The sequence below is a fragment of the Myotis yumanensis genome, unplaced genomic scaffold (assembly GCF_028538775.1).
Source record: "Myotis yumanensis isolate MYYU_CA2020_CCGP unplaced genomic scaffold, mMyoYum1.0.hap1 SCAF_1, whole genome shotgun sequence".
Taxonomy (NCBI): domain Eukaryota; kingdom Metazoa; phylum Chordata; class Mammalia; order Chiroptera; family Vespertilionidae; genus Myotis; species Myotis yumanensis.
In genome coordinates, this window is record NW_027223752.1 from 27,403,450 (window position 1) to 27,421,501 (window position 18,052).

Consider the following 18,052-nt stretch of genomic DNA (forward strand, 5'->3'; position numbering starts at 1 on the left):
CCAGTCTCTTGGGACCACTACCCGTCTACCTCAGTGACTGCATTCAGCAGCCTACCAACAGGTGTCAGGGTATGGAGCACTGGGGCTTCGAGAGAGCAGGGCCTTGTGGTTAACAGAAGGAGACCTGAGCCGGGGAATCAAAAGACCTGGCCTCTGGTCCTGGCTCTACTGACAAGCTGTGTGATGCTGGGTGAGTCTCTCTCTCTCTGGACTCATGATCCTAATCTGTAATAGGAGAGCACAGTTCTCTCGGAGCTTGTAGGATTCTGTCTCCTGTGACTGCGGAGTGCAGAGGCACACACAGGCTTTAAGGCAATGTGGTCCTCAAGTGGGTGCAATTTTGCCCCCCAAGAGACCTGTGCCAATGTCTGGAGACACTTTTTGTTGCCACAACTGGATGGTACTACTAATGGATAGAGGCAAGCAATAGTGCTAAACATCCTACAATGCACAGGACAGACTCCGCAACACTTACCCAGCCCCAAATATCACTAATGACAATGCTGAGAAATCCAGCTTTAAGGGGACTGGACTCCAACTCTTCCCCCCCGCCACCTTTTATTGATTAGGATATTAAAAATGTGTCCTTATCCCCCGAATGTGGATTCCAACTCTTGCTCCTCCACTTTGCAGTCCTCTTTGTGATTCCTGGTAACCATGTTTGGCTCCTCCCCTAATCATCTCTCTTGCTGTGAAGGAACAGGAGTTTAATTTGCTAGCTTGTGCTAAAATTATTGGCTGGTCTTCAAACATTCATAGCTTTAGTAACTGGTATATTAGGGTTCATTTAGAGAAGCAGACTACTGGAGTATGCAGTCTGTGTCTGTCCATCTAACCTATATGTGAGATTTATCACTGGGATTTGATCTTATTCAAGAATGGCAGTTATTTAAACGGTCTCGGGAAGGTTGTCTACGTGGCTGGTGGTAGAGCTGGGAATCCATGTGGCAGGCAGTGGGGAAGGAGATGGGAATACAGTGAGGGGCAAGCAAGGACAAGCTGGAGCCCACTGGGCTGGACTGGAACCCGAGTCAGTTCTCACTTTTGATGAAGTGGGGGTCCTGCAAAAGCTCACTGGTGGCCTTTGTCACCGAGCTGAAAACAGCCCCGGCCCGGGCGTGAAAAGCTGCAGGGGGATCAAGGGGAAGGTAGCAGTTGCAGGCCCAACTGCTGCCCCATCACCAAGAGGGTCCCCAGCAGACACCAAAATGCCTGCCCCTCCCTTACAGGCATCACCACAAACTGACCACTACTTCACTTCCACCTTCCGGACCTTGCCCAGAAATCTCTCCTGTGGCACATCTAACGGGAAATGTATGGAGATGGGAAGTCTGGAAAATGTAGGTCACCAACCCCCTTGACGTGTTACAAAGCCACAACCACTGGCTTCCCATTTTTGAGATGAGGGGAAAGAGGGCCCTGGCACCGGGCTTGTACAAGTTAACCTGTGCGGCGGTGGTCAGGAGCTGGACGTCTGGAGTTCTCTTTCCTTTGGAGCAGGAGAAATCACTCGCAAAGTAAGGATGACTTACCCACTGTTGTGGTCTAAGGAAGTGTTTCTTGGACTTGATGAGAACTTCCACACTCTTTACTTCAACGTGCTGGAGATTTTGCTTTTAAAGAGATCGGGAGAGTAATATAACAGCCCTCCTATAAAGGGGATTAGAGAAGCCAGATACAGGAGGTCCCCTACTGTGATTCCATTCATGGGAAATATCCAGAAAAGGTCAATCCATAGACAAAAAGCAGATTGGTGAGCGGCAGGGGCCGATGAGAGGGCCGAGTAGGGAGTAACTCCCTGAGAGGTACAGGGTTTCCTTTGTGCGGGAGATGAAAATGTTTTGGGACTAGAGACGGGTAGAGGATGCACAATATTGTGAATGTACTGAAATTGTTCACTTTTAAATGTCCAGGTTACGTGAATATCACCTCAATAATATTTTTTTACTTTAAATGCAGATTAGAGATGAGTAGTTTTAAATTCTGGTCTCAATATCACTATTGTTATATAATAGAGTTTGGAATATCATTGATTTTTTCCCAGTTTTATTGAGGTATAATTGTCAAAAGTTACATATATTTAAGGTATACAACATAATTTGATATTGTGAAATGATTACTACAATATCGTTAATTAACATACCCATCATCTCATAGTTACCTTTTATGTGGTGAACACACTTTAAGATCTACTCTTAGCAAACTTCAAGTATACAATACAGTATTATTATTATTATTTTTTAATATATTTTATTGATTTTTTTACAGAGAAGAAGGGAGAGGGATAGAGAGTTAGAAACATCGATGAGAGAGATCAATCAGCTGCCTCCTGCACGCCCCCCACTGGGGATGTGCCCGCAACCAGGGTACATGCCCTTGACCGGAATCGAACCCGGGACCCTTGAGTCCGCAGGCCGACGCTCTATCCACTGAGCCAAACCGGTTCGGCTACAATACAGTATTATTAACTATAGTCACCATGGTGTACATTACATTCCCAGAACTTACCTTATTCATTCATTTCTTGAAAATAAAAAGGATTTGAAAAATAACTCTGAGTAGTGCTAAGACCTGTATGGTAGCCTAGTCTACAAAAAAATCTAGAAGTCCAGAACGAAGGACTTCTAGAACCTTCTGTTGGGAAAAGCAGGATCCATAGCCCTGATGTAGAACTTCTAGAAGTAGTGAAAGGAATTCATGTCCTCATGTTGCAGATGAGGAAAACCTCTAGGTGAGGCTGGCCCCTTTAAGACTCCAAGGCAAGTAATTTGGTAACTAAGGAGTCATAATGGCAATTTTTCTTGGGTAGTTCCTCCTGGAAATGTAGTTCTTACCCTGAGGACCAGAAGTAATGAGGAGCAGAGCCATATCCTCCTCAGTTGGGTTGGTGAGAGGTCTATGTAAATGGGCTTACACTTCTTTGGCTTCCTTTTCTAAAATCTAGATGTCCCTGAACTAGACCAGAGAGCATGGTATTTCGTTTGGGCTCTTTTCTATTCTGTGGGGGAACACAAGGTTTAGTGAAATGGGAAGACTTTCTATGAAATATGGTTTAAATGCTCAGTCCTATTTCTAAAACAGGAGGGAATGGGAGGGAGAAAGTCTTACCCCAAAGGCACCTGTGAGCCCCATTGCTAATGTTAATGCATCTGCTGAGAGAAGTGCCTATGGAGGAACATCGCTCTGGATTTTTGTTCAGGTTTTTCATGAATCCAGGTATTCTCGATTAACGGGCAGTCAGTGCTTAGGACTTCTCACGCTGAAACAGAGAAGTGGATGAGAGCTGTGAGTTCAGGACTTGGAGGAGATGGGCTGAAGCCCACCACCATGAGAGCTTATGACTTGGGCACACACACACCCTCCTTCATAGATTCCCTCTTCTTCCAGGATAGGGAGCCAAATTGATCCGTCGGCTTAGAGATGGACATGCTAAAGGACCTTACGTCCATGCAGTTTGAATATGGGATTGAAGAGGAAGACCGCTGCTGGCTGTATTTGCAGGGCCGTTATCAGGGGCGGATGATTGAGGCCTGTGCCCACGCAACCTTCTTCTGCAAGCTACTCCATAATTTGAGGTAAGCAAGGTCTCCAGGGTCAGACAGGTGGAGAAGAATCTCACTGCAAAGACTCCAAATGGCTTTAACTTTTTATATTGGAGAATAACTTTGGTGTCTTCCTACCTTTTTCAACCCACAGTCTATTATTCCTGGTCTGAAAACACCAGAGAAATGCATACTGAGGTCCCTTGGCTGTGGTTCTGTCATAAAGCATGGATCAGTGGTGATTTCCTTTCAGTGGGTGGATTGATTAAATAATAAATTCATTCATCCCTCCATTCATTCATTCACTCATGGAGATGACCAATGACTTGTCATCCCATGAAGATGGGATGAATTCCTTTTTATGGGGCTAATAGTGGAATGCTCCCTCATAGGAAAGCCATCTTAGACTTCAGGGTCCCTATGACCAGATGACTTGCTTGAAACCAGGAACACTGATTTACAGAGAAGCTCTCAGACCAGTCCTGGCTTCTGCTATCTTTGTACAATGTGGCTTCAGACACTTAAATAGAAGTCATGTGAGAGCCAGGTACCTAGGTCTAAGCTCTTGGGTTCTGTAACTCTAGGGTTACTCTTGGAGTATTTGAAAGCACCTGCTCCCCAGTCTACTTCTCAGTCTACTTGCATTGAAATTAGATTAACTCCTTGTTGATGGAACTAGACCTGAAATGAACTTGTTATAGATACAGCATATACCCAAGGAGGCAGGCTGCTCAAGAAGTTTGCTGATTTGTTGACTGATAAGAAGCATAAACCTATTGTTTAATTCAAGATGAGTGGTGAGAAACTGATATGTGAAACTTCCGGGAAGGATTTTATATTTGGAAGGGTCAGGCACTGAGAGAAAATGCTCTCCTGTCAGCCAAGAGAGAAGGCTTAAATAGAATGTGGCTTGTGATGCTTATATGGAAACTCCAGAACTTTGATTTTTATTCTTTTATTTTTTTGAGCTTTAATTTTTCAAAAACTAAATACAGAACAAATATAAGGCTGTCATGTAACAACATAAAACAATGCCTGCTGATTCCTGAGGTCAGATTGTTTATCTTGGGCCAAGGAAATACACCCAGAACCAACAGTAGGTGAAGTGAGCCTCTGGACAGAGAGGGCTCCAGTCCTTGACCCTCACTCAGTTTCTCAGGTCTGTTTTCCCTCATGATAAACCGTTTTCTTCTATAAATCATAGGTTTGAAAAAAACTAAGTTACCTGGTTCCCTGGATCTGTGCGGAACTGAAACAGCAAACTAGAAAGAATAGGTGTGTGGCCAGAGACGGGTGCGCTCGCCCTGGTGGCAATGGAAATTGACTGCTGTCTGCACAGAAAACAGGAACAGGCCCATGTTCCCGGATGATGTACAACAGTGGCTGCTCACCACGATGGTCCTGAGTCAAAAAATGGTTTAACATTCAGACCTCGTGTTTAAAGCACTCAATAAAGCAACAATAATAAATACGTTAATGTGATTATAAATATGCATCACCAGCTCAAAACCTGGCATCTTATTCAATGGGGAAAACCAGAGGCATTCCCATGAAAACAGGAACAATAGACATGAAAATCCACTATTCCTACCACACATTTCACCAAGAAAAAGTTCACTTAAAAATGTTTTAAACCGGCCGCGGGCTTCTGTGCAGAGATGGCCAAGCCCAAGAACCACATCACGCACAACCAGTCACGAAAATGGCACAGAAACGGCATCAAGAAACCCCGGTCACAAAGATACGAATCTCTTAAGGGGGTAGACCCCAAGTTCCTAAGGAACATGTGCTTTGCCAAGAAGCACAACAAGAAGAGCCTGAAGAAGATGCAGGCCAACAACACGAAGGCCATGAGCGTACGCGCTGAGGCCATCAAGGCCCTGGTCAAGCCCAAGGAGCCCAGGCCCAATATCCTAAAGGGCTGCAGCCGCAAACTCAGTCGACTTGCCTACATCGCTCACCCCAAGCTTGGGAAACATGCTCGTGCCCGCATTGCCAAGGGGCTCAGGCTCTGCCGGCCAAAGGCCAAGGCCAAGGTGGAAACCAAGCCCCAGGCTGCGGGTGCGTCTGCAGCTCAGGCTCCCAAAGGGGCTCAGGCTCCCGCTCCCAAAGGTGCCCAGCCCCCAACGAAGGCTCCACAGTAGAGGCCTGGTGGGCCCCCCGGGCTGCTGTCTGTGTGGCGCTGGTGTCCTCCTGTGCTGTTTGTACAAATAAACCTGCGGCAGGAAAAAAATAAAGTTTTAAACCAGTGTTGGTCCTTTGAAGGGGTATGCTTTACTTTCTGGAAAATTCTCTCAGGGAGCACATTTCATTCCCTAGTGATGCAGCACAAGTGCTTCTCTCGCCTCCTTAAGGTGCCCCAGGCTGCCATCTGAGGAAGTCAGAGCAGGGAATATCAGAGGTTGACAGGCAAGAAGAGCGCCAGGGTGAGTGTGGATTTATGCATGTATCTGTGTGTTCATTTTCCAGAAAATCAATACATGAGTGGCAAACTTCCAGATATCGCTCCGTTGGATCGCATGCCACCATTCCTAAAGATGAGTTAAAGGTGGGCATCATTGGAGGCGGCCACCTTGGGAAGCAACTGGCTCACGTACTGCTTCATCTTGTCCCCATCCCTCCTGAGAGGCTGTGGATCTCCACTCGGAGGCCGGAGGCCCTGGGTGAGGAGTAGTATACGGTAGAAAGGGGGCTTGGGTGTGCCCTAGATGTGTTGACCAGGCTGTTGATGAAAGGGGAATCCTCATGTGCAGCATGCTGAGTTCTCAGCTTTCTAGTCTGAGAAGAGCTAGAAGGATTGTTTTTAACTTGTTCCTTAAAACAACTTTCTTCTCCACTAAAATGTTTTATAACCATCTCTCTTCCTTGTGCCCTTGGTGATGAGATATCTTTCTGGATCTTTGATGCAGAGCTTTCCAAATAGAGTTGAGCCCGGCCAGTGTGCTCAGTGGTTAAGCATCAACCTATGAACCAGGAGGTCAGGATTTGATTCCCTGTCAGGGCACATGCCCAGGTTGTAGACTTGATCCCCAGTAGGGGGCCTGTAGGAGGCAGACAATCAATGTTTCTCATCTTTGATGTTTCTATCCTTCTCTCCCTCTCCCACCTCTCTGAAATCAATAAAAACTTAATAAAAATAAGAGTTCAAATCTAACTGGACCAGTTAGAGAGTCTGGTATGTGTTAACCAGTTCCAAACATTTGGCCTTGTATTTTTATAAATAACATTTCCTGAATTTTAAAAATTATTCTCTATTGATTCCATCCACTCTGGCGATAGAAATCGGAATGGTTGCTTCTGGGGAGACTGACTGAGAAGAGGTCTGAGGGGACTTTCTGAGGTGATGGAAATGTTCTAGTTCAGGGTGGGGAACCTTTCTTCTGCCAAGGGCCATTTGGATATTTATAATACCATTCTCGGGCCATACAAAATTATCAACTTAAAAATAAGCCTGTTCTATTTGGTCAAACATTTAATTAACTCACCCCTAATGCCTGGGCAGGGCCAGACCAAATGATTTTGTGGGCCTTATATGGGCAGCGGGCTGGATGTTCCCCATCCTTTTGTAGATCTTGAAAGAGGAGTGAGTTACATGGGTGTATGCATATGACAAAAGTGATCAAACTGTATTCTCTCTCTCTCTCTCTCTCTCTCTCTCTTTCTCCTTACCTGTGGATATTATCCCTGCTGAGTTCTAGAGAGTGTGGAAGGAGAGGAAGAGAGAGAGAGAGAGAGAGAGAGAGAGAGGGAGAGACATCGATTGGTTGCTTCCCACACACACCCCTACCAGGACTGGGGAACCCAATCAAGGCAAGTGCCCTTACCAGGAATCGAACCTGAGACACTTTGGTTTGTGAGCTGACACTATAACCACGGAGGCAAACTGGCCAGGGCCAAACTGTATACTTTAGACCTCATGTTGCACTGTATGTAAATTATGCTTGAATAATTTCTATAAATGTAAAATATATGCATATTTTATAAAATTTTGAAAGTTTCTCTACAGGAAAATAAATAATAACTACCTATAATCCCCTTTCCGGGGATATTATTTCCTGTTTTCTTCTCTGATTAGATTAGATTAGATCAGGAATTGAGACTGTACAAAGTTATTTTTTTCTGCTTTTTCACTTAATATAAGCATGTTCTTATTTTAGTTAACATTCTTCAAAATCATGATTTTAAGGTTGTATGGTTTTACAAAGTATGGTTGTATGATAATTTATGTAACTGTGGCTTATTGGATTTCCTTGTACATGTTTTTTAAAATAAAATTATTAGGTCAAAGAAGAGGTACAGCTTTATTAAAATACTAGAAGCCAAGCCTGCAGAGATTGGGCCAAAACCAGCTCTCCGACATCCCCCAAGGGGTCCCGGATTTCGAGAGGGTGCAAGCCAGGCCGAGGAACCCAATCAGTGCACGATCGGGGCCGGAGAGGGACCGTGGGAGGGCTTCAGGGCATGATCGGCCTGTCTCACCCAGTCCTGATCAGCCAGACCCCAGCAGCAAGCTTACCTACCGGTCAGAGAGTCTGCCCCTTGGTGGTCAGCGTGTGTCATAGCGACTGGTTGAATGAATGGCTGGGCACTTAGCATATTGGGCTTTTATTATATAGGATAATTTGCATATAGTAAACTGAACATTTCTTACATCACCATAAACTACACATTTTAAAGTGTACAATTTGATATTTTGCACAGGTGTGTATTTGAAACCATCAACACAGAATGAACTTACCCATCATCCCCCAAAGTTTCCTTGTAATTCCTATCTCTCTACCTCTCTGCAGTCCCCTACTTAGGAAACCACTGATCTGATTTCTGTCATCATCAATTATTTGCATATTCTAAAACATTACACAAATGGAATCATATAGTTTGTACTGTTGCTTGGTCTCATTTCTTTCACTTTGCATAATTACTTTAAGATATAGTTTGTTTCATGTATTGATATTCTTTTTATTTCTGAGTAGTATTTCATTGTGTTAATATTCCAGTTCATCTAGTCTTTTGTTGATGGACATTCAAGTTGTTTCCAGTTTGGGGCTATTACAAATAAAGCTGCTATGAATATTTGTGTACAAATACTAGTGTGGACAAATGTTTTAATTTTTCTTTGGTACATACTTGGGAGTGAAATGGTGGGTCATATGGTAGGAATATTTAATTTTTAAAGTAACTTCTAATACAATTTTTTCAAACTCACTTCCAAAAAAGGTTGTTCAGATATAAACTTTCACCAGTGTTGTGTAAGAACACCCATTTCACTACATTTTTTTTTTTCAATTCTGGGCCTCTTGTTGTTATTCCACTTACTTATGCATTTATTGGTTGATTCTTGTATGTGTCCTGACTGGGGATTGAATCCATAATCTTGGTATATGGGGTTGACACTCTAACCAACTGAGCTACCTGGCCAGGGCCTGAGCCTCTTTTATTTTTTTTATCACTATTTTACTATTCCTTTAAAATTTTTCTTATTTTAATATGTCTTTTACTGACCACTAGAATAGTTGGATATTTTTATATGTTCATTGCTATTTTTGTCTTTTTTGAGTTCTTTTGGTCCAGTTTTTCTGTTGGCATGCCTGTTTTTTTCTTATTTGTAAATGTTCTTTCTAATTAAGGAGATCTTAACATTTTATCATTCAAGGCAAATTTTGAAAAATCTCATCGATAGGACTAGTATGTATGGTATTTCAACAAACTACATATATTTTTGGGGAAGCGATATGTTTATTAATAACTAGAGGCCTGCCCTGGCTGGCTTGGCTCAGTGGATAGAGCGTCAGCCTGAGGACTGAAGGGTCCCAGGTTCAGTTCTGGCCAAGGGCACATGCCTGGGTTGCGGGCTTGATCCCCAGTAGGGGGTGTACAGGAGGCAGCCGATCAGTGATTCTCTCTCATCATTGATGTTTCTATCTCTCTCTCCCTTTCCCTTCCTCTTTGAAATCAATAAAGAAATTAAAAAAAAATAACTAGAGGCCTGGTGCACAAAATTTGTGCACTCAGAGGGGGGTTCCCTCAACCTGGCCTGTGCCCTCTTGCAGTCTGGGAGCCCTCAGGGGATGTCCATCAGTCAAACATCCTTAGTGCTGCTGCGGAGGCAGGAGAGGCTCCTGCCACCGCTGCTGCGCTCGCCAGCTGTGAGCCCAGCTTCTGGCTAAGCAGCGTTCCCCCTGTGGCAGCGCACTGACCATCAGGGGGCAGCTCCTACATTGAGTGTCTGCCTCCTGGTGGTCAGTTCTCGTCATAGCGACCGGTCGTTCCACCATTCAGTTGATTTCATATTAGCCTTTTATTACATAGGATAAAGTTACAGTTTTAGAATATCACTGTCTATTGAGTAAGAAAGCAAGAATTCAACATACTCAGCATCAGCCTCTATGTACTTTTGAGAACATAGAAGAAGGGAGGTGCCTGTTTTCTAAACTTACTACCTGGAAGCACCTGAGTACCCCAGTGATCTCAGCATCAGATTTATCATGTATTCTTGCTGGTTGAGATAAGGAGTGACCTCTCCAGTGTCTAATGCTCTCTCTTCTTTTTTAAAAATATATTTTTATTGATTTCAGAGAGGAAGGGAGAGGGAGAGAGAGATAGAAACATCAATGATGAGAGAGAATCATTGATTGGCTGCCTCCTGCACCCCCCCCCTCCCGGGAATTGAACCCACAACCCAGGCATGTGCCCTTGGCTGGAATCGAACCTGGGACCCTTCAGTCCACAGGCCGACACTCTATCTACTCAGCCAAACCAGCTAGGGCTCTCATACTTTCTTTTCAATACCATTTAAAACATAGGACCATGTGTGACTTTATGTTTTTACTTTTGAAAATACATATAAGGACAACCAAATGATCAAATACCGAGGGGTGTTTTTATACAACTACATGATTTATCACATTTCTCTCTACATTTATAAATATCTTAACATTAAATTGTGTATCCTTTATAGAAACTGTAAGCTTATTTCCCCAAAATCTTCCCAGCTTCTGCCCTAGACTCTTCCATTCTCTTAGTCTTTCCTACCAACTCAAGCCAGTTAGCTGTGTAATTTTAGCCCAGTTACATAACTTCTTGAAGACTCAGTTTCCTCATCTATAATATATGAATAATACTAGTCTCTGACTTAACCCTGGCTGGTGTGGCTGTTGGCTGAGCATGGTCCTGTCCACTGAAAAGTCACAGTTCAATTCCCGGTCAGGGCACATGCCCGGGTTGTGGGCTCAATCCCTGGTCAGGGTACATGTGAGAGACAGCTAATCGATGTTTCTCTTGCACATCGATGCTTCTCTAAAATCAATAAGAAGTATTAAAAAATACTAGTTTCTGCCTTATAAGGTCCTTATGAGAACTTCCTTCGATAATACATATAAAGTACTTTGTGTATTATCTGACACATAATAAACCTTCAGTAAATTGGAGCAGAAGGCATCTTAAAACCTCCAGCATTTGAGGTAAGCATTTGAGAAATTGTCTCATAATCTCAAATGCTGCCGCTGTGGCTGCCAGCGCTGCTAGCAGGGGCAGGGCATTGCTGCATGGCTCCTAGATGGCATGAGCGCATCTCTTCTGATTTATGTGACAAGAGTTGAGATGAAATAATTGTCTTCCTCCCCCTACAGTTGATGTTCAGGCCCAACTCTCCTCTGTACTGTGATTTTTCTGTCTTCTTCTATCCCTCCCAGAGGAGTTGCAGAACCTGGGGATCCGGTGCTTTTACCATAACGCCTATCTGGTGGGCTGGGCCAACGTGATATTCCTCTGCTGCCTGCCATCTCAGCTGGCTAATATCTGTGCAGAAATAAACACCAGCTTTAAAAAAGACTGCATTGTGTACAGCTTTGTAGCTGCCATCCCAATACCCAGGTACCTTGCTAGGGGGAGCCCAGAACTGGCCGACCTGCTCTGTTGTCCTCCGCCTTGGCTTCTGCTCCCACCTCCACCCAGTTCCTACCTGTGGGAGGTGGTCATTCCCAGGAGTAAGGTGGAAACAGCTTCACCGGCAGGGCCCAGCCAGCCTTTCTAATTGTGTCTTCCCCACGTCTCTGCAAACCGCCCCTGGGGGTGGGTCATTTTCTTTGATGTGCAAAAGGTTGGAACTGCAATAAAGCATTGCCTCCCACTGCTTGCAGCTGACTCATGTTCCCCTTGTGCATCAGTGAGAGGGGAAACCACCAGTCCACAGGATGAAGAGTGTTCCAGAGCATGTCAGGTGTTATTTTTCTACCCCTAGTGTCTAGGCCAGTGCCAGGCAAGTGATAACATTCAGTGAGTGTTTGGTAGGCAGATGGCTAAACAATCCAACTAGGTAGTGTCCTTAGCGCTGACCCGCACCTGTGCTGTGGGGGGCTGGGGAGTGGAGGTGGGGATATCTGTTGTTGGGGTTGGCTGTTAACTCAGTGGATCATGTGGTTTATTCTAGTCCTGGCCTGCACTCCCTGACTTTGTGGCTTTACTTTCAGGTTGAGAAGGCTGCTGGACCACACCAGTATCTTGCGGCCTCACTATCAATGTGTTGAAGGTTTTGATAATATCTGGCAGTCCAACAGGGAAATCACAGCTGCTCTCCAAGATCCTGAGATTCTTCAGGCTACCTGCCCCTACAACCCTGCTGGTAATGGCTCACCCTAGTTTTGGCACTCTTTTAAAAATTACTTTCCTCTTGGCCTGTTACTATCTTATTAGATTCCAGCGTGTGTGTGTGTGTGTGTGTGTGTGTGTGTGTGTGTGAGTGTGGGGGAGTACTGTACAGCTAGATGCATTCTCAGTTATTGAGGTTTTATACAGGAACAACTTTGGTGGCAAAAAACAAAACAAAAACGGTCCTAATTAGGGAAAGCTGAGAAGTCTGAATATTTGGATCCTTTAAGAATGAACTGGAAACAACCTGAGGGGAGAGTCTATTTAAACAGGAGGATGTACTGTCTGGGACTAAATGGGTTTTTTGTGCTTTTCTTTTATCCTCACCTGAGGATGTGCGTATTGATTTGAGAGGAGAGAGAGAAAGAGATAACAGAGACAACATAGACTGGTTGCTCCCACGCGCACACCACCCTGGTTTGGAACCACAACCCAGGTATGTGCCCTGACTGGGACTCGAACCTGCAACCCTTTGAACATGGGATGACGCTCCAACCAACTGGGGCCACACTGGCTGGGCTGGGATTAAGGGGTTTTTCCCTGCTCTAATTTTTTCCCTAGCTCCTTCTTAATTGGTAAGGTCTGATGTAGAAATTCCTAGAGATGCTTTTGCCATTAGAAATGTCCACATTAGCCCAGCTGAGGTGGCTCAGTGGTTAAGCATTGACCTATGAGCTAGGAGGTCATGGTTCGATTCCTGGTTAAGGCACATGCCAAAGTTGCAGGTTCCATCCCCAGTGTGGGGCCTGCAGAAGGCAGCCAATCAATTATTCTCATCATTGATGTTTCTCTCCCTCTCCCTTCCTCTCTAAAATCAATAAGAACATATATTTTAAAAAATGTCCACATTAGTCATACTTGTCCTACCGTGGCAGGGTCAACAGGATGTGTTATCAAGGTCACAAGCAGGGCTCTTGGCCAGGGAGGGGGAGTGTTTGCTTATCTTGAGGTTCATATGACCAACTTGTCTTTGAAAAAAGGTGGTTATTCACTGTCTGGGTTGGTCCTAGGGTCCCTGCAAACGTTTTTGGTGGGGCTAACTGGTCTTTCCTTTGTCGTTGATTTGTAGGCGGGATAATCCTCAATATCAAGTGGTTGGAAGGAGTGTTCTATGCAGCCTTGAACACCTGCACAGCAAAGGACCTGCCCCACACAGCAACACTGCAGCTTATGAATGAGCTGTTCCTCTCTGTGCACACCGATGACTGTGGGGAAGATAAAGCATCGTGCCCAAAACTCCAATTACAAGACTTTGTCAGCCACGTCTATGCCAAGGCCCTGTCTCAGAGAAGGTAAGGAATGGTGGCTGGCTGTTCTAATTCCTCCCACACTGTTGTCTTAGCAGGCACTTTGTTCTTCCCCGTTTATGTTATCTTTGAAAACTTAAAGAATACATTCTTGTAAAAAATCCAGCCAGAAGGAAAGCCTTCCTTTGCTTCCCAAGTACCATTTCATAGACTTTACATCTAATGGATTTTAGATTTCTTTTCATTATATTTAAGTGTGGACATCTATATCAATATACACATTTTAGAAACATGGGAACTCTATATACTGCATTTTCACTTACTATGTCATGGATACAATCATATTTGTTTCATGTATGAGCAACTGCATAGGCATCCATTAATACATTTAAATTTATTTATCCTATTTCCTCTTGATGGTGTTGTAGTCCTCCCTGCCCCAAATTTTACATCAAGGGCTACATTGAACATTCTTGTACTTGTTTTGCATACTTGTATCAGTACTTCTGTTGGATGAATAGTTAGAATAATATTTCTGGGTTTGAGATGATATATATATATAGTGTGTCCCAAAAAATGTATACACACTTTGAATAATTATTAATTCCAATGGGTTAAAAGAAAGAAACATTAATTGAGCTATCAGCTGTAAAGTGTGTATACATCTTGGAGGGACACCCTGTGTTTTGTTTGAGGGCATTTGTAAATTGCTTATCGAAAACATGGTGTTTATTTTTATTTCCACCGATAGTGTAAGAGAGTGCCATTACCTATGGCTTCATAACTTTAAGATCAATCTGTTTAACCTTTGATAATCTAATGGGAAAAAATGCTGCTCTTATTACAATTGCCTCTTGTCACTAAATTCACTGGACACGTTTAAATCCTCTTCTTCCTTGACTATTGAAATGCCATTCTTTTTGGTACAATCTCCTCTTTTGGCTTTCCTGATACCCTCCTGTTCTCTTCATTTTCTTTCTGTCTTTCTGGCCCCTCCTTGGCCAGCTTCTCTTCTGCCCCATCCTTAAATCTGGGAGTTTTCAGGGCTCTGTCATAGGCCTTCCTTTTCTTTCTACACTTGGTTCCTGGGTGATCTTTTTCCACTTTGGGAACTTAGGTTGCCAACTTTACAGGGACACCACCGAGCCTATATCTCTAGTCTGTTTCATGCCCAGGTAGTTCACACTCTCTGTCTCCACTCAGCCTTGGTGTGTCCAAAGCAGACCTGCTCTTCCTGGATTTCTTATCTAGTTACAAGCTTCTTCACCAGTTGTTCAAGCCAGACCTCTGAAAGTAATCCTTGATTCTTCCCTCTTTTGTATTCTAATCAATCACCAATGGCCTGTCTTACACTTCCAGTTTCGGGATTTCCTTCCCCCATTTTCCTGGGATTCCCTCCACGGCTCTCTTATTATGGATCTTGTTCTGGATCTCTCTTCCTCTGGCATGGCTTACTCCTTCATTGGGGATCAGGTCTTCCTCCAGGGGCTTCCTTAGGAAAGGATGCCTTGGGAGTAATTGTTAGAGACTATGTCTGAAAATGTTTTTATTCTAACCTAATATTTTTATTGGGAACATAGCCAGGCATAGAATTCTAGCTTAGAAATAATTTTCCCTCAGAAGTTTGAAGGCATTGCTCCATTGTCTTTCAGTCATTAGAGTTACTGTTGAGAGAGAGGCCCAGGGTACCTCTAATTTTTGAATTCATCCTTTCTCTGAAACCTGAGTCTTTTGTGGGTTCTATGATGTAAATGGACTGTGCCTTGGCTCATGTTATTGTCCATATTCTTTCCAGCTTCCAAACTCATTGCTCTTGTGTTCTCTCTCATCATTTTATGTTCTTGGACTATTTTTTATTTGGATTGTTTACTTTTTATTTATTGTTTTACAGGGGTTTTCAGTAGGGATATGTTTTAAGTATCCTATATAATAAAAGGGTAATATGCAAATAGACTGAATGGCAGAACAACTGAACAACCAATCTAAGTGTAATATGCTAATGATATGCTAAGGCTGCTCAACTGCTTGCTATGATGTACACTGACCACAAGGAGGCAGACAGTCGACCAGTCACTATTACGTGCACTGACCACCAGGGGGCAGATCCTCTGACCAGTAGGTTAGCTTGCTGCTGGCATCTGGCTGATTGGGACTGAGCCAGGTGGGCTGGACACACCCTGGAGCCCTTCCATGGTCCCTCCCTGGCCTGATCGTGCACCAGTGGGGTCCCTCAGCCTGGCCTGTGCCCTCTCACAATTCAGGACCCTTCGGGGGATGTAGGAGAGCTGGCTTCAGCCCAATCCCGCAGGCTACTCCCCTTGGGAGGGTGCCAGACACAGGGCTCGTGGCAGCGCGAGCCTCTCCTGATCGGGACTGATTGGGCACAAGCCTGTGGCAGGCACAGTGGGGCCAGGATGAGTGGGAGCAGCAGGTAGGAGCTGCAGGCGGCATTGGACCCTGGGTTTCAGCTTTATCCCTGCAGGCCACCCTGAGGGACCCCACCCGTGCACAAATTCATGCACCAGGGGGCCACTAGTTAGAAATATTTTTTATATTCTTTTTGGTATCTTTTGCTGTACAGAAGCTTCTAATTTTTACAGTCAAAATTTTCAAGTTACTTCTTTATGGTTTCAAGTCATACTTATAAAGACCTTCTTTATCCCAAAATGTTCTAAATCTTCTTCTAGGATTTTATTTTTTAAATATTTAAATCTTTAATAAATTTAGGGTTTTTATTCATTTTTGAAAGCCAGTTGTATTAACACTATAGAGTAGCCAATCTTTTTCCTACCAATTTGAAATGTGATTTTTATCATTTGGTAAACTGCAGGATATTAATGGGCATGCTAACTTCTACTCTTTCCCTAAAGAGTTGAAGAGGATGCCTTTTTTTAAAAAGAGGATATTTGAAATGAGATATTTTTCATTCCTAATGTTCATGATCCTTTTATGTAGTCTCTTTCTAAATTCAAGGGAAATACACTGAAAAGGATGTCAATGTCACTATCATAATCATTCTCTAATTACAAATTCCTCCCAAGATGCACTTAGAGAAATGTATGTAAGTACAATTAAATCTACATATTGGGTAGTGTTAGCTGAATTTTTTATTTAATTGTGAATTTGAATTAGTTTGATATAGAAAAATGAAGAACCTTATTTCCAAGTGGAGGAACACATTTTTTTTGTTTAAATTAAAGGCGGGGGGGGAGAAAGAGAAACATCCATTGGTTGCTTCCCACACAGGGTGGTGCTCCAACCAATGGAGCCCCCATTGGTCAGGGCAGAAAACATTCTTTAAAGGAAATGTGTACAGCTAAATCATTTATTTTGAGCAGACCTAAAGGTAACAGTTGTTTTGTTTTTTGTTTTTCCCACCCAGGCCTCTACCCTGGTTTGATCTGGCTGCTGTGCAACTCAGGGAAACTCCCTTTACTAGGAAGCTCTTAACCTGTACTAGTCTCCAGGACCACATTATCCATTTCTACTGTAATGAATTTGGCCTCTCCTTTACCAAAGAACAACAGCCAATGGTCTCCAGAAACTCTCTGTTCTAATAAGAGAAGATACCTCAGGACTCAGGATTCTTTCTCTCACTACAATGGTCATACTCAGATCATCACAACTGACAGTGGGGACTCATGGGACTGTTTGCAAAAGTTAGGCAATCAGGAATTAGAAAATGGTACTGATGGCTCTTTATAATGTAGATTAAAATGAGAGGTCCTTTACATTGGTATATGTGTGTATCTGTGAAACTACAGATCTCTATTTTACAAAAATATGTAAATATATTACATATAACCCAACACACTTAAGTAAGCTTCTTCCCCATGAGAGCCTTGTTAATACAAATTATCTCTCTTCTAAAAGCTGAATTTAAGAAGGTATAATGTCATTATTAGCTTCTTTTCCTGTAGTGGTATATAGCTGACAAATGATACAGCTTCACTTTCCTACCATTTTAGATAGAGAAATAAAATGTGTGGTAAACAACTTAACTGTGACTCATTTCATGCTTATTTCAGCTATATGTGACTTGGTACTATCTTATTTAAAAAGCTGTTCCCATTTCAAGCATTTTTAACCATACAAATATTTTTTTTAAATAGCTGGCGTTTTTATTAAGTGGCTAAAAGTACTTTTGTAAAATAGAGATCTTATTTCTATAGTGCAAGTTTATTTCCTTTATGTTGTAAATACTTTATGTCAATTATAGTACAGCAGGAAAGAGCAGCAGTGACCACTAAATGGAGAAAGAGGAACAAAACATTGTGTGCCAACTGCTAAAGTGCTTTTGAACAAAGCCATTCACTCCATAAGTAAACCACCATGGCCCTACCTTAATCATTCACACTTTTCTTTTCTGCATAATTATGACTTAGGCAAATTCAATGGTATCGAATTGTTTGAGATAAAAATGTTAGTCCAATTTAAGGGAAAATTAGGCTCATCACTAAATATATATATTTTTAAAATGTATTTTTATTGATTTCAGAGAGGAAGGGAGAGGGAGAGAGAGAGATAGAAACATCAATGATGATAGAGAATCATTGATTGGCTGCCTCCTACATGCCCCACACTGGGGATCAAGCCCGCAACCCTGGCATGTGCCCT

General features: G+C 43.1%; 1 protein-coding gene and 1 pseudogene across 1 annotated transcript; both read left to right on the top strand.

The window, feature by feature from the left end:
* Nucleotides 1-3,420: 3,420 nt before the first annotated feature.
* On the top strand, nucleotides 3,421-17,146 carry NOXRED1 (NADP dependent oxidoreductase domain containing 1). The gene is made up of 6 exons (XM_070403505.1): nucleotides 3,421-3,575; nucleotides 6,012-6,205; nucleotides 11,234-11,414; nucleotides 12,011-12,162; nucleotides 13,258-13,480; nucleotides 16,818-17,146. Exons 1-6 carry the CDS (start codon nucleotides 3,421-3,423, stop codon nucleotides 16,990-16,992), a joined length of 1,080 nt encoding a protein of 359 aa, XP_070259606.1. The 3' UTR covers nucleotides 16,993-17,146.
* LOC139010906 (large ribosomal subunit protein eL29 pseudogene) lies at nucleotides 5,148-5,686 on the top strand (annotated as a pseudogene).
* Nucleotides 17,147-18,052: the final 906 nt, after the last annotated feature.

Bases quoted from the DNA above. Each gene is read 5' to 3' on its own strand.
- NOXRED1 (XM_070403505.1), top strand. From the start codon at position 3,421: ATGGACATGCTAAAGGACCTTACGTCCATGCAGTTTGAATATGGGATT. The intron at 6,206-11,233 runs GTGAGGAGTAGT...TATCCCTCCCAG, and splicing joins TCGGAGGCCGGAGGCCCTGG to AGGAGTTGCAGAACCTGGGG. The intron at 12,163-13,257 runs GTAATGGCTCAC...GTTGATTTGTAG, and splicing joins CTGCCCCTACAACCCTGCTG to GCGGGATAATCCTCAATATC.